The sequence below is a fragment of the Triplophysa rosa genome, linkage group LG13, assembly GCF_024868665.1.
Source record: "Triplophysa rosa linkage group LG13, Trosa_1v2, whole genome shotgun sequence".
NCBI lineage: Eukaryota > Metazoa > Chordata > Actinopteri > Cypriniformes > Nemacheilidae > Triplophysa > Triplophysa rosa.
Window position 1 is genome coordinate 22,730,870 of NC_079902.1, and position 17,411 is coordinate 22,748,280.

At 38.9% G+C, this 17,411-nt stretch overlaps 2 protein-coding genes across 12 annotated transcripts in view; both read left to right on the plus strand.

Moving 5' to 3' along the window:
• Positions 1–17,411, plus strand: part of LOC130563561 (protocadherin gamma-A11-like) — a 173,129-nt gene that overhangs the window by 55,735 nt on the left and 99,983 nt on the right. The window contains exon 1 of one of the 11 annotated variants that reach the window (XM_057349201.1): positions 2,470–4,985. The exons of 9 other annotated variants lie outside the window; for them this stretch is intronic. In XM_057349201.1, coding sequence (XP_057205184.1) covers positions 2,583–4,985 — 2,403 coding nt within the window. In that variant the 5' untranslated portion in view covers positions 2,470–2,582. Of the gene's footprint in view, positions 1–2,469; positions 4,986–5,720; positions 8,598–17,411 lie in introns of those variants that run through there. One more of the 11 variants, XM_057349195.1, reaches the window with a different exon arrangement.
• LOC130563575 (protocadherin gamma-A1) lies at positions 9,798–16,336 on the plus strand. The gene is given in 2 exon segments (XM_057349216.1): positions 9,798–13,644; positions 13,646–16,336. Coding segments are annotated over 2 exon segments (2,304 nt in total). The 5' UTR covers positions 9,798–12,036; the 3' UTR covers positions 14,342–16,336.

Below are 17,411 nucleotides of genomic sequence, written 5' to 3' on the forward strand. Positions count from 1 at the left end.
GTTGTCAGGTTTAGAAGCATTTGTTCTAGATTTTTAACAATATTGAAAAGTTTCATTTTCCAAGAAGTTTAGTCTAGGCTATACGAAATCAGGAAAATTTTACTTCTAAGTAATTCCAATTTATTGTTTTCATGTTTTCCCCAATAATAATTGTATTTTTCATCTGTAAGTTTAATAGAAAACAGTGCAATGGAGAAATAGGTTAAAATAATTATTTTTTTAATTTTTGCTTTCATGGAATTAGCCCTCAACTCAAAAATTTGCAGTAACTGGTTATATCTAAAATATTCAGATGTCTCGGTTTTTGCAAATTGTCTTAAGTTTTGTAAATTTAAGGAATGTCTATTCTTATTTGGTCTTTCCTCTGCTCTGTTTTATTGAGGTTTTAATATATTGCATTCCCTGCCTTTTCTAAAGTTAAATGCTTGTATTTTAAAATAGTAAAAACTCTTTCATGTATATATTTAAATGAGTTTGTCTGTTCTGGTCTGGTCACAACATATGTTAAATCGTTAAACTTAAACGTTTAGCAAAGCTTCACAGTTCACTTGGATAAAGGGGAGAATACGTTTTTGGCTTTTTTACACATCGCTGCATGGTGCTGCACAGCTTGTGTCTCTTGATGGTGCTGTGTTTCCTTTTGTAAAATGTTGATCTTCAGATGTTGAATCCTTCATACTGTGATTGCATGCAGATATTAATCATTGTCCTGGAAATCCAGAACACTTTTTATAGGAACCCTTATTTCGAACATCTGATTAAAATCATAAAATCGTTAGCATAGAGATCCATAATCTGAATTGAGTGATGATAAGTGTCATAATAAATGTGCAGGGCTGTGGGTCCCCAGAACCGTGGTTAACAATCACACTGTTTTAACACTAAAATTTGTGCAGTTTCTTTACTTAACTCATAGTGTCGCTGTTCACCAGAACAACATTCTTCAAAATATCTTCTTTTCTGTTCTACAGAAGAAAGAAAGTCATACAGGTTTGAAATGACAAGAAGTTGAGTAAATAATGACAGATTTTTTTAAGGTGAACTATTCCTTTAAGTTCATACAAGAACCAAGAGCAAGTTTTATAGGTAACTAGATGTTCCTTAAGTAAATAATTAGGAACTTGGACATTCCTCACATAAACATGCATGTATGAGAATTCTGTAAAGGTGTCTAAAGGTTCTTAACTATAGGTGTTGCAATTCTGGCATCTGAGGACTCATAAGTGGTACATAGGGATTAGTGAGCCTGTTGGTTGTATTTTGAAGACTAGCTTTTACTTTATTATTTTTCAGTAATATTTATAGTTTTTTTTTGCATTTAAGTAATATGCTCTTGCTGTCTGCAGTTTTTAAAGAACTTATCATTATCTCACGAGTGCTGTGTAAATAAGAAACCGCTTAGTAATGCAGTTCTGGAATAAAATACCGTAAAAATTGACTACAGGAGAAGCCTTCGAAAAATGTGTTTGAATTTTTAAGTTTGTCATTTGTTAGTTTATTTTAAGGACCTCATAGTTTTTTTGAGCATACACTCTAAAAAGTGCTTGTTGTTTTTGACCCATGCTGGGTAACTTTTGGACAGAACACACTGCTGGGCTAAAAATGACCCATGCTGAGTTATTTCAACCCTGCCTCTTGTTCGTTTTCTCTCATGATTGGGTCATTTTAACCCATCAGAGTGTTCTGTCCAATATTTACCCAGCATGGGTCAAAAACAACCCAGCACTTTTTAGAGTGTACAGTCTCCTATCTAATATGTATCAACATATCAACTTTCTGGCTATGCCCTAGCAAACAGCTATACCTTATCTGGATGAAAACAAGTCCTTATGTGTCACCCCCTTACAACTGCCTTGCCTGCCCTAGCAACCATTAAGAAATGCTCTCGAAACGTGCAGCAACTATCTAATCATAGCTTGGCAACAAAACATTGTGACTCAGAGTTTTAGACTTGAAGCTTTGAAATATAGCCTTTGAGACAATGAGGTGGCCTGTTTTACAACAGAAAACACAACTTACATTTTATCAAGAAAATCTACGTATTTGTTATTGCTGTCCATGGTGCTGGAGAACTGTGACTCTGTTTCAGTATTTGTAATTGTTGTATTGTAAAAAAAATGTCCAGATAGAACTGTGAGGAGATACATTTACATTTAGTCATTTAGCAGACGCTTTTATCCAAAGCGACTTATCGCATACATATCTATAAAAAAGTGATTTTTCTGTTTCAGATGCATGCTTATGTGGCACTTTTTAAAAATATTTTTTTAACGTCAGCAGTTTTTAAAATAGACATAATGGTGCAAAATGTTCTTGTGAATAATTTAGAAGTGTTAGAAGTTACTTTAAAATATCAGTTTTCGACCTCATGGTGTCGCTGTGCCCCTGCAAAGTGAAGAGAGGATAATTTTCCCACCTACCAGTGCTTCTTTCTTTGCACCACAGTTTTTTTGTGTGGTAACACGTCATGTACATGATCGACAGCTATCGCGTCTTGATTTTAAAATTCTGAGCATCTTTAAGTAATATTTTCTGCGAAACAGGTCAATTAAGGCACGCGTGTTTGTCATTATCAACCTGAAATGAAGAAAAAAGGATTACCGGTTTTTTTTGAGCTTCTGGCTTTTCTCTTGGTTTCGCTCATGGCGCACACCGCTAATGGAGACGTCAGCTATTCTGTTCCGGAGGAGATGAAGCGCGGGTCTGTGATTGGAAATATAGCCAAAGATCTCGGGCTCGATGTAAACAGACTGTCGTCTCGTAAGGCTCGCATTGACACTGAAGGTAACAGAAAACGATTTTGTGAGGTTAATCTGAATACTGGCGAACTGACCGTAGCGGAGAGGATCGACAGAGAGGCGCTTTGTGGAAAGAAAGCATCATGCGTGATAAAACAGGAGCTCGTGCTGGAAAATCCTTTAGAATCTCATCGCATTAACATCAATGTTCAAGATATAAATGATAATTCTCCTTTGTTTAAAAAAGATCCGATTAAATTGGAAATCAGAGAATCGGCAGTGAAAGGTGCTCGTTTTTTACTTGAGGAAGCTCACGATGCGGATATTGGAACTAATTCTGTTCAAAATTACAATTTAATACAGAATGAACATTTTGAGTTAGCCGTTACTGCTAAAACAACGGGGAGAATATATGGTGAATTGCTCCTTCGGAGAGAATTAGATCGTGAGCAACAACAGAGTGTTTCATTGATTCTTACTGCGGTTGACGGTGGGACTCCACCGAGATCAGGTACTGTAGTCATACACGTCACTGTGCTGGATGCTAATGATAATGCTCCAGTCTTTAGTCAGGCCGTCTATAAAGTCAGTTTGCCTGAAAATTCTCCTGTAGATACTGTAGTGGTTACAGTGAGCGCTACTGATGCTGATGAGGGACAAAATGGAGAAATAACGTACGAATTTGGGCACGTTTCAGAAAATGATTTGGCAATATTTTCTCTCGACTCCACTAATGGAAAGATTTCATTGACAGGGTCTCTTGACTATGAAGATGAGTCGTTATTTGAACTTCCGATTCAAGCAACGGATGGATTGGGAATGGTCTCTTATGCAACTGTTGTTATTGAAATATCAGATGTCAATGATAACGCTCCCATGTTATTAATAAAATCTCTAAATAGTCCCGTTCCCGAGAATGCGTCACCCGGTACAGAGGTTGGCATCATTAATGTGCAGGACAGAGACTCTGAGAATAACGGACAGGTGCGCTGCTCTATTCAGCAAAACGTCCCATTTAAACTCATTCCTTCAATCAAAAATTACTATTCTCTAGTGACCACAGGTGAATTAGACCGCGAGTTAGTGTCTGATTATAATATCACAATTACTGCTACTGATGAGGGCTCTCCGCCTTTATCTTCCAGTAAGAATGTTCACTTTACTGTAGCTGACGTGAATGATAATTCACCTGTATTTGAAGAGCAGAATTACAGAGCTCACGTGCAAGAAAATAACAAACCGGGTTCCTCTATTTGTTCAGTATCAGCCACAGATTCGGACTGGAGACAGAATGGCACTGTAGTTTATTCTCTGTTACCTTCTGATGTCAATGGCGCACCGGTTCCTTCCTTTTTATCCATTAATGGAGACACCGGGGTCATTAATGCTTTGAAGTCATTTGATTATGAACAGTTAAAGAGTTTTAAAGTGCTGGTGTTAGCCAGAGATAACGGTTCTCCTCCTCTGAGCAGTAACGTCACCGTGAGTGTCTTGATAACGGATGAGAATGACAACACCCCTCAGATATTATACCCCTCTCCGGATGGAAACTCCTTCATGACCGAGATGGTACCCAAAGCTGCTCAGGCGGGCTCTCTGGTGTCCAAGGTGATCGCCGTGGACGCGGATTCTGGACAGAACGCGTGGCTCACCTATCACATTATTAAAGCGAGTGATCCGGGACTTTTCACTATCGGTGCTCACAGTGGAGAGATCAGGACACAGCGAGACCTTTCTGAATCTGACAGCATGAAACAGAACCTTATTGTCTCAGTGAGAGATAACGGACAGCCCTCCCTCTCTGCCACGTGCGCATTGTATTTACTTATATCAGATAACTTGGCTGAAGTTCCAGAACTGAAAGACATGTCTCATGACGAGAGCAGCTCCAAACTCACTTTTTATCTGATCATCGCGCTGGTGTCCGTTTCCACTTTCTTTTTGACCTTCATCATCATCATTCTGGCTGTGAGGTTTTGTCGAAGGAGAAAGCCCAGACTGTTGTTTGATGGAGCTGTAGCCATTCCCAGCGCGTATCTCCCTCCAAATTACGCAGAGGTGGAGGGCGCGGGAACTCTCCGCAGCACTTACAATTATGACGCATATCTGACCACAGGCTCGCGCACGAGTGATTTCAAGTTCGTCAGATCTTATAATGAGGACACACTTACTGCTAACATGACGATAAAAAAGACTCAGTCCGTTGAGAATATCCTGGACGGTCTTTGCAATGAAAATACTTCTCAGGTATGATATTTATTGTTTTAGTTTATGGTTTAATTAATCCAAACTGGCATATGATTTAAATGTAAATGTGTGTGCAAATACATACTATTACACATATTTTTATTATAAAAACACTCCGTTTTTGAAGATTATCTTAATGTTTTTTTTCTAAAACCATTAATCTTTTTGCAGATTCTTTGTTCTTGATCCTATAACGTCTTTACAAGTCATTGTGTCAGCTGCAACACACTCAACAATAAGGAAAAAAGTTAATGTTGTTAGTCCTTTACTAATTTATTGCGAAGTACAGGGAATTCTTTCACTGTTTTTGCTAATTGATTTGCTTTAGTGCGAGTGTTTTTTTATACAATTACGGTGTATCTTCGAGTTATCTATATTTGTATTTTTCTCTTGGTATTTACTGAATATGCAATATTCTATGATAGTGGTGCGTGTTTTGTGATGTCCTTAGGACCATAACAAATCCCATTTTTCCCATAAAGATTTTAAATTATTAAAATCTGCGTGTTTTGGAAAACAGTTTATTGTTCTGTCATCTTCAGGTCACTGAAGTTAAATGCTATAATTATTCTGAAAGCGTCCATCTAAATTATGAAGTCAAAATGTAGTTTTTGTTTTTTTCATACTGAAATTGCTTTATTGTGTATTGAGCATTACTTTAAATCACCTTTAGAAACGTAAGCGTTCTATGTCTAGTTTGTTTCACCTGCAGTATAACTCCAGTTGTAGCTATCCATGGTGCTGATGTGTTATTCCATGCATTATGTCTTGCTCAGTTCTGTAAGAAGATCGGTTTGTTGTATTGAACCTTTTAGGAGTTGTTTTGCTGTGGTGCAGACATATTATACTAACTTAGCGATATGTTCCATGAAACCCTTTTTTTTTGCTTCATCACCTGAAATAGTTTCCTACTTTTAAATCAGATGATTTATCAGATGATTGCACGTTTGCAACCTGTTTCAGAGCAATTCTCTCAGTATTATCATCTCGATTAGTCCTCATGGTGTCGCTGTGTACCTGTGTTTCTAATACCTTTTAATTTTCTCCACCCATTTGTTTTACCGCTGGTTGAATGCGCGACGCACGGCTATACAGTGGTTTATTGTTGTTTATTATATCATCGAAATCTGACCTTGTTCGATAGGCGTTTCGTTTTCACTGCTAGCATCATTTGGATCTAGGTTAGTCCTCGGCAGGAAAATGATGCAAAAAGGATTGTTGGTGACGGTGAGATGCATTTTTCTCGCTGTGTTCTTCATGGCGCACACCGCTAATGGAGACGTCAGCTATTCCGTTCCAGAGGAGATGAAGCGCGGATCTGTGATTGGAAATATAGCCAAAGATCTCGGGCTCGATGTAAACAGACTGTCATTCCGTAAGGCTCGCATTGACACTGAAGGTAACAGAAAACGATATTCTGACATAGATTTGAATACTGGAGATCTGACGGTAGCGGACAGGATCGACAGAGAGGCGCTTTGTGGAAAGAAAGCTTCATGTGTTTTAAAACAGGAGCTCGTAATGGAAAATCCTTTAGAATTACATCACGTCAGTGTTCATGTTAAAGATGTTAACGACAATAGTCCTATTTTCGCTAAGAACGTGATTAATTTGGAAATCCGTGAATCTGCAGATAAGGGTAAACGTTTCTTACTTGAAGAAGCAAACGATGATGATATTGGGCAAAATTCTGTGCAAAGTTATTCTATAGAAAATAATGAATATTTTGTGTTATCCGTGCAGAGTAACTCTCTTGGAGAGAAGTTTGCCGAAATAATTCTGAATAAAGAGTTGGATCGTGAGCAGCAGAAAGAGCTGACTTTAATTCTTACTGCGGTTGACGGTGGGACTCCACCGAGATCAGGTACTGTAGCCATACACGTCACTGTGCTGGATGCTAATGATAATGCTCCAGTCTTTAGTCAGGCCGTCTATAAAGTCAGTCTGCCTGAAAATTCTCCTGTAGATACTGTAGTGGTTACAGTGAGCGCTACTGATGCTGACGAGGGACAAAATGGAGAGGTGACATATGCATTTGGTCATTTACCGGAACATTTTCTGCAGCTATTTTTCCTAGATCCAACGTCTGGCGAGATTAAACTGTCAGGGTTTATTGACTATGAGCAGGAAAGTGTAATTGAACTGCCGATTCAAGCTAAAGATGGTCAAGGGCTGGCAGGTCGGTCTAATGTAGTAATTGATGTTGTTGACGTAAATGATAACGCTCCTATAATAATAACAAAATCTCTGAATAGTCCCGTTCCCGAGAATGCGTCACCCGGTACAGAGGTTGGCATCATTAATGTGCAGGACAGAGACTCTGAGAATAACGGACAGGTGCGCTGCTCCATTCAGCAAAACGTCCCATTTAAACTCATTCCTTCAATCAAAAATTACTATTCTCTAGTGACCACAGGTGAATTAGACCGCGAGTTAGTGTCTGATTATAATATCACAATTACTGCTACAGATGAGGGCTCTCCGCCTTTATCTTCCAGTAAGAATGTTCACTTTACTGTAGCTGACGTGAATGATAATCCACCTGTATTTGAAGAGCAGAATTACAGAGCTCACGTGCAAGAAAATAACAAACCGGGTTCCTCTATTTGTTCAGTATCAGCCACAGATCCGGACTGGAGACAGAATGGCACTGTAGTTTATTCTCTGTTACCTTCTGATGTCAATGGCGCACCGGTTCCTTCCTTTTTATCCATTAATGGAGACACCGGGGTCATTAATGCTTTGAAGTCATTTGATTATGAACAGTTAAAGAGTTTTAAAGTGCTGGTATTAGCCAGAGATAACGGTTCTCCTCCTCTGAGCAGTAACGTCACCGTGAGTGTCTTGATAACGGATGAGAATGACAACACCCCTCAGATATTATACCCCTCTCCGGATGGAAACTCCTTCATGACCGAGATGGTACCCAAAGCTGCTCAGGCGGGCTCTCTGGTGTCCAAGGTGATCGCTGTGGACGCGGATTCTGGACAGAACGCGTGGCTCACCTATCACATTATTAAAGCGAGTGATCCGGGACTTTTCACTATCGGTGTTCACAGTGGAGAGATCAGGACACAGCGAGACCTTTCTGAATCTGACAGTATGAAACAGAACCTTATTGTCTTAGTGAAAGATAACGGACAGCCCTCTCTCTCTGCCACGTGCGCATTGTATTTACTTATATCAGATAACTTGGCTGAGGTTCCAGAACTGAAAGACATGTCTCATGACGAGAGCAGCTCCAAACTCACTTTTTATCTGATCATCGCGCTGGTGTCCGTTTCCACTTTCTTTTTGACCTTCATCATCATCATCCTGGCCGTGAGGTTTTGTCGAAGGAGAAAGCCCAGACTGTTGTTTGATGGAGCTGTAGCCATTCCCAGCGCGTATCTCCCTCCAAATTACGCAGAGGTGGAGGGCGCGGGAACTCTCCGCAGCACTTACAATTATGACGCATACCTGACCACGGGCTCGCGCACGAGTGACTTCAAGTTCGTCAGATCTTATAATGAGGGAACACTGACTGCTGACATGACGCTCAAAAAGACTCAGTCCGCTGTAGATGATCTTGAGGGACTTGATGCAGAAACGATTGTCTTTGACAGTAATCAGGTAGGCCTGTGATTTTGGCTTCACTTACGTTTTAATGTGACGATAATTAGTGTACTACTGTGCTAACCACTTTGTGGTTTTTAGTGGCATTTCAAAGCTTGGAATTCCTTACACTTTAGTCTGCAAATTGTATTAAACCCATTGCAAAATATATACAAAAACAAGTTTCAACCAACAAAATTTTCAAAAGCAAAACAAAATGCCTACTTCCTAAATTATTTAAGATATTTATATATTCCCCTTTTTTTACTTTTGAGCAAGATCATGAATGAAATTCGGTTAATTTGACTTGTTGAATGTGATTCTAAGTTTACAGTTGAAGTCAAAAGTTTACATCCCCGTTGCAGAATCTGAAAAATGCTGATTTAATTTAATCCTGCCTTGAACAAGTTATTTTACGAAAGAAATGTTAAAATAAAGTTCACACCAAAGAATATAACAGAATTTCTAAAAATAGCCCAGTACAAAAGTTTACACCCCCCACCCCCCTACTATATGATGTTACCTGAACAGTCAATGACAGTTTTCATGTTTTGTCATAATTGTTTAAGGGTTTCTTGTTTGTCCTGAGTCATTAAACTCTACACTGATCTTCAGAAAAATTATCCAGGTCCTCGAGAATCTTTGCTTTTTCAGCATTTCTGTATATTTGACTCCAGTATATTTGTCCAGCAGTAACTGTATGATGTTGAGATTCATCTGTTTACATTGAGGACAATCAAGAGACACACAACTATTACAATAGATAGAAACATTCAGTGCAAGTCAGGTGGGTGTAAACCTTTGAAAATGCTTTTTGGAAAGCTTAAAGCTTCTGGAATACATTACTAAATGAAAAAAAGATATATAAACAAACCAATAACAATTTACATTAAAAAAAGTTCACAGGTTTACACGTGTTGCCTTCATGTCAGGGCAGGACTAAATAAAAAACAAACCTTCATTTTCAAAATTACTCTTATATTTCCCAAATGTTCAGCATTTTCCAGATTCTGCAAGGGGGTGTAAACTTTTGTCCTCGACTGTACACAGAAATTCCATAAAATATTCATTCTCAACAAAAAAAGGATGATAAAAATAGCAATTTTTACTTAGTATTGCCCTTAATATCCTTTTTCACATAGCAGATTATTTCTTTAGCTCTTTCCATGACATACTGTATGTTGCACATAAGTAATAGGAAAATGCCATAGAAACGAAATGACACAAAGAATATGTGAATTTACGCAACCCTGTTTAAAAGTTTACATTGTTGAAACTAGTAACTTGGTATTAGCACCTGTATTATTTCTCCTGTACGACATATCGCTTTATTGCTCCCTGAACTCTCTGTAAGTCGCTTTGGATAAAAGCATCTGCTAAATGACTAAATGTAAATGTACATACACTTGATTCTTAAAACTGTGCGATGTCACCTTGACTATTAATGTTTTTATATTTCGTGATGTTTGTTCGTAAGTGTCTTGAACGTTCTGATTCAGTGTTTTAGTTTATAGACATTCTTTGCTTTTCCAGCATTTTCTTCGTATTTTACTTCTTACCAGCAGGGACTGTATGATGTTGAGATCTATCTTTTGACAGTGAGGACAGTTGGGAGGCTCATGCATAACTATTTCCAAATGTGCAAACATTTACTGTTGTTCAGCACACTACATTAAATGTGAGGTATGTAAACTTGAACAGGATGATCAGTGTATATTGTTTTTACGTTGTTTAAATATCTTTTTTTTTTCATTTAGTAAAGCCCTTAAGAAGTTACAGTTGGAGGTCGTAAGATCACATTCACCTTGCAAAAAAATAAGAATATAAAAATTGCATTTTTATTTTTATTTAGGACTGCCCTGAACAAGCTATTTCTCACAACAAACGTTGTGTCACAACAAATGTTTTCATATAGTCCACAACACAAATAATAACTGAATTTAAGAAAGTAACTCAGTTCAAAACTTTTCATATGCTTCATTCCTAATACTGTTTAATGTTACCAGGGTGATCAAGGGCTGTTTTTATGTTTTGTGGTAGTTGTCCGTGAGTCTCTTGTTTGTGAACTGTCCACTGGTCTTCAGAGAAATCCTCAAAGTCCTGCACATTCTTTGCTTTTCCAGCATCTGATAATGTTTGAATGCATCTTGGGACAGTTGAGATACTTATACACAACTATTTCCAAAGGTACAAACATTCACTGCTCATGTAACATCCAGGGAACACGGTTCAGTATTAAGATTTAAAGGTTTGTAAACTTTTGAACTGGGTTATTTTAGTAAATTCAGGTCATTTTGTTATGTGACAGCTGGTTCAGGGCAGGACAAATGTCTTTGACTCTTATTTTTTTTTATATTAACATTAAGCATTTTCTGCAAGGCATATGTAAACGTATGACCCTGATTGTACATATTTAGATATTTCCTAGAAGACAATACAAGAAAATGATAACACTTGACACAGATCGTCCTTTTCAAAAGCATCAACCGAGTCTCTCAACTCACTTTTATTGTCACATCACCACATGTGGTGAGTGAAAGTCTTGGGTGCGTACTCCATACAAAGTAGAATGCAGTTGGACAGACAACTGTATGACTTCACAGACTAAAGTGACAGTATGTAGTGCAGACGAACAGTGCAAAGTATAAATAGACAGACTGTACAAAAAAGACAATATACATTATACACATGGACAGTAAACAATATACAAGATATACACAATATACATAAGATATACACATTAGACGTTGAACATAAACATTAAATATGCAGGTGTACACATGAAAGTGTATGTATAATGGATCAACCATATAGTGCACATAGTACAGATATAGGTATGTAAGTTTGGTAATGGATGGTTATTGCATGAGGTGTAATGCATTATAGTCCACTAAACTGTAGTGCACGGTTAAAAGAAGTGTGAGCTTGTGGAGTGTATCAGTTTTTGATGTTGAGCAGTCTAATAGCCTGAGGAAAAAAGCTGTCCTTCAACCGACTGAAGGCCATCTTTATCCTCAGTGTGAAATGATTCTTTTTATATTTGATTAAATTAATATATACATTTTGTTTTTTAATATAATTGATATCTGTTAACATTTATAAAACATTTTCATGATAAACATTGTCTAAATCTGTTATGTCAGGTGTGTAACTCTATTGTTCAGTCTCTGGGCGGCGCGCTTCTGCTTATGATCTCATACGTACATGCTGCGTGCCCTGATTCCCCAGTTCATGCGTGTTACACAGAGAGCAGAGAAAGGAGGGGGAGCAGAGTGCTGTTGGCATGTGACGGGAGAGAGAGAGATTAATATTCAAATGTAAGCTGACAGGAACCGCATCAGAGCAGCGTTTGCTCCAGCCAGAACAACCCTATGAAGATCTGCACAGAATGCGCTTTAATCTCTGTTTTTATACTTTTAATTTAGAAATCAAATGTAACTGGTAATACTTTTACATCATGGTCGTGTTGTCAAGGCAATGCACACTGGCACATTGGTGTCAGCTTTGCTTCGGCTTCATTTTCATGCGTTTGTCTCTTTGTGAAGTTCATTATTCAATTCCAGAAGAGATGGAGCCGGGTGCTGTCATCGGAAACGTGGCGAGAGATTTGGGAATCGATGTGGCTGAGCTGACGAGGCGGCGTGCTCGTGTTGTAGCTGAAGGGACGCGACGGTTTTGTGAGCTGAGGTGGGAGACGGACTGTCTGTTGGTGAGCGAGAAAATGGACCGCGAGGAGCTCTGTGCACAGTCTCCGCCCTGCGTCCTGCAGTTTCAGCTGCTCCTGGAGGATCCGCTCGAAGTCTACAGCATCCTCCTCCACGTACAGGACATCAACGATAACAGCCCCGCGTTTGAAAACGGTCAGATTGAGCTGGAGCTTCTGGAATCAATGGCCCCAGGAAGACGTGTCCCGCTGGAAAGCGCTCGTGATCCCGACATCGCACCTAATTCTGTTCAGCACTACAGCATCAGTGACAGTGGCTATTTTGCTTTGGAAATGAACACACAGGTGGACAGAAACGCTTATCCTGAATTGGTTTTAAAGAAGCCTTTGGATCGTGAAAGCCGAGCGGATCATTTTCTGACTCTTAGCGGAGTGGATGGCGGCCGGCCGTCTCGTTCAGGAGCGGCGTCGATACATATTCACGTGTTAGATGCAAATGACAACATTCCTGTGTTTGAAGAAAGTGTGTATACAGTCAGCGCACATGAAAACTCTGCTCCAGGCAGCGTGTTGATCAAATTAAATGCAATAGATTTAGACAACGGGATTTATGGGGATGTTAGTTATTCTTTCAGTCACGTGCCGGATAAGAAGAGAGGCCTCGTGTGGATTGACCCTGTGACTGGCGAGGTGAGGCTCACGGGTGTGTTGGATTACGAAGAGGCCGCTTCTCATGAGCTGGATGTGCAGGCCAAAGATGGCGGGGGACAGTCGTCTCACTGTAAACTTATGATACATGTCAAAGATGAGAACGACAACGCTCCTGTAATAGTAATTAAATCAAACTCCGCTTCTGTACCAGAGGACACTTCACCTGGAACCACCATGGTAGTTTTGCTTCATGTTTATGACCTTGATGCGGGCACCAGTGGCCGGGTCACATGTTATGTATCCGCTGATGTGCCATTTAAACTTGTCTCGCAGGTTAAAAATTACTTCATGCTTGTAACTGTTTTTACTGTAACTGTATTTACTGTATTTAACTGTAACTCTCCTGTTTTTAGACACAGCCGTTACAGGGTCCACGTGGCTGAGAATCAGCCTGTGGGTACCTTACTTTTAAGAGTTCGAGCCGATGATGCAGATGAGGGGAAGAATGCGAAAATCTTCTATTCTCTTTCAGAAGACGTGACCGCATACCTGTCTATCGACTCCGCAACTGGAGAGATCATCACTGCACGCTCCTTTGATTATGAAGCATTCACTCATTTCCACGTTCAGGTGATGGCTCGGGATGGAGGCAGCCCTCCCTTTGTAAGCAACTGCAGCGTCTGGGTTTTTATTGGCGACCAGAATGACAACGCTCCAGTTGTTCTTTACCCAGTTCATTTGGAAGGACACACTGGTGACTGATGACATGGTGTCCCAGGCGGCTCCAGCAGGATACCTGGTGACCAAAGTGATAGCTGTTGATGTGGACGCCGGGCACAACGCGTGGCTCTCTTATGAAATTGTGGGCACCACACAGCCTGATTTGTTTTCTATAGGTCTACACTGTGGGGAAATCAGGACGATGAGGCCGTTTGTAAAAGACGATGACACCAAACACTCCTTGCTGGTCTCTGTGACTGATAACGGGCCTAAAGCGCTCTCAACCACTGCAACGGTCAATATTGCCATTGAAGACGGCATGCGTGTCATCGACCAGCTCTCTGCCCGTGGCACGGATGAGTCACATGTGCTCAGTGACCTTACAGTGTATTTAATAATAGCTCTGGTGGGTGTTTCTAGCTTTTGTCTTGTGCTCATCATCGCAGTTCTCTATATGGGATTATGTAAATACAGACACGTTTACCACTCTCCTGCTAACTTCCCTGTCTTCCCTCCTACCTGTGGACCTCCAGGCTACTTTGATGCAAGTGGCTTCAACACTGTACGGAAGGAAGATGAATTGACCTGGTTTTTAACCAGCAGCTCTTGGAAAGGAGACTTCAGATTTGGCTCTGGCTTCGTTGATTTTGACATGCAGAGAAAGACGCTGCGATCGGGGGGCCATAGCGCAAGATGTGCAAAGCTTTCAGTGTCACACAAATTGTAACTGATGGCTCAAACCATGTTAATCTGTATCAAAAGTCTGACAGCAAAGTGTCTTGATACATATAATATTATAATTTGATTTACTGTATATAGGATGCATTTACTTGTTTCGTGGAAAAATGTTTTTACTGATTATACACTCTCTGGTTGTCATATGATCACATTGTTTAATAATTGCATCTTTTTTCAAATATGTACAATGTTTATTGTATGTCAACCTCCATTAAACTTATGATTGGTCGTGCAAAAGGTATCATTTCTGGTTTATTCTGATGTTTAAGCTTTTGTTTGGACTGCACCGAGATTCATTTTGTCTCTATTCTCTTTCTCCGACCCTGTCTTTATTTTGCTCTCTCCCTCTGTGAAAGATTAGGATGATGGAGGATGTTGAATCTTCATATGAACTACTGATTTTTTTATGATTTCATCTGCTCAGCTGTCTCTCTGGAGCCTAGTGCTTTAATTTTATTTGTACACATTACTATTCCCTTCTTTATAGGTATATCTCATTTAACACTCTGCGCTATATGTGCATCTTGCTACTAAATATATATTTTAAAATCTGATAAATACATACAAATAATTATGTCATATGTCATTTATGTGATGTCATAGATGAACATAGCTAGTATATATTAAGTGTTTTATTAGTGCCTCTTACACTTAAAGTTTGTTTACTGTTGCTGTTTTTTGCTGTTCTTATATGCATATTCAACATGTATAAGATCTACCAAAATAGGCACAGCATTAAGTTTTTCATACGCAGACCCTTAGAGTCCATGCTTATAGATAATAGTCTGGTTTTGAAGGCTGTATGTAACAGTTGTCATAAATACAAACATCTTTTGTCAGGTCATGATAGTTTGATTGAGCAGTCAAATGTTTGTTTGTTAGCACTCTCACAACCAAAGTAATAAAGACCTTTAGATGATTTTAACTCACGTGGTCAATTTGTCATGTGATGTTAGAGTGATCATGAGCATCAAATACTTAATAAACCACTTTAATACAACAAACAAATGTGTGTTTCATTATTCTGAGCACGAATGTGATTTTTTTGGTTGCAGATTCTTCTTTGTCTCTTCTTACAATAATCAATCTGATATGTTTTGTAGGCTGTATTCCAAAACTGGTATATTTCTGTCACTGGTTGTGTGCTAATTGCATTTGCCATTGTGTAAGATCACATTTTGTTTCTAAACTGATGCTTTAGAATACACATGATTTTGTTATGGTGTGTGTGCGTGTGTGTGTGTGTGCGTGCGTGGGTGCGTGCGTGCATGCGTGCGTGGGTCTAAAAGAGATGAAATTTTATTTTAAGATGAACCATAATGTATTAGATCACAGGAGAAATCCCATGATCCAGTATCATTGACTAGTGGATTTGAGCACAGGCCTTGCACAGAAGTGACAGAATTTTCAATTTTGAGTGAACCGTTCCTTTAACCGCTTGTTTGATTTTTGGTACTTTGAACATCAACTATCATCAAGGCTTCCTGCAGGTTAAAGTCACATTAGACATTTACTTATCAAACACACACTTTCTGTTTTCCGTGATCACATGGCACTACTGTGCACCTGCTTGTATACCTTGTATACTTTGTGTATGTAAATACATTTACAGGCCGTAAATGTATTTTTAAGGGCTTTACTGAGAGATTTCTCCTCACAGGCTTCAGTGAAGAACGTCTTGTTTGTCTGTTTTTTTGTTGTTTGATCACGGATGCCTGCTTATGTGAATGATGTAGAGGACATAGGCTTCATTGGCCTCCCATGACGTTTGGTTGGCAGTTTGCAGCTGGTATAGCTGTGATTCATGTATTTAACATTAAAATGCAAAGTAAACTTTAAATCATGTGACTTGTTTTGTAGATATGTGATGTCATTTTATTGCAGTCACAGTTATGATCTTTGCCAAGAGCCATATCTGGGACAGGTCTTGGGTGGACTCTTTGTCCTGGTTTTATTTAGGGAATGTAATAATATAATAGTAAATTTGTTTATCATTTTTCTTTTTCTTCCCTTCCATGACTGCCCCTTCACCCTCTGATGGAAACTGTCTGATCCCCTCTAAGGTAAGAAAAATGGCATTTACTGCTTTCTCTATACGTATAAAACACTATGTCAGACTACAGAAATCACATACCAGTCACGTTTGGACAGACATGCTCATTATTATATTATAATAATTTATTATTAATAATATTTTAATACTATTACTCATTTGTATTATATTTGGAAGAAGCTGCCCTTTACCATTATAGCCCTGTTCATGTTCTCCCAACAAATTTTAAATAAATGCATTTTTTTTTTAAGAAATGCATGTACTGTATAAGCACAATTTGTCTGCAAAATAAATTTTAAACATTTACAGTTTTTTTCGTATGAGAAACATGCCTTTAGTTACATGTGTACAATCGTTTGACTGATCATGTACATGACAGAGAAGAGATAAAAGCTTTATACTATTATGTCTCTTTCTTTTCCTCTCATGTACTGTACATGGTGGTGAAGAGAACTAAAAGCTTTATTATGTTTTTTCTCTTTCTATTCCTCTCTCACTCAATCATTTTCTTTATTAACACCTCTGCTGTATGCATTCACTGTCAGAGAGATCCAATGTCCACATGATAAGCTCTGTTTGCTTCTGTGCACTATGTGGAGTGCTCCATCTTGTGGTGGTTCACAGACAGTGTATTATCTTGGCCCAGTTTTTCAGCATACAGATGCATCAAGCTCTGTGCAACACACACACACACTATGAATAATACAGTCTCACCGCAATGTGCTTGACTGTGCACCATCTTAAGTGCTCCTAATCTAATACTTTCAGGAAAACATGAAAGAATTCAGTGCCATTAAAACCACACACTAGCACAATATCACACTTTGTGCTTTGATATTTACACAATATCAGCTTCCTTTGACCTGTTTATGTTGAGGGTGTCCACATGCGGGTTAATTGGTTACATTTGTTTGGTGTGGGGTTTTTTTTACGTTTTTTGGACAACAGATTCTACAAAATGAAATTCTTAATTTATTTTATTTTGCTGTGAAACTTCGCGGATCCG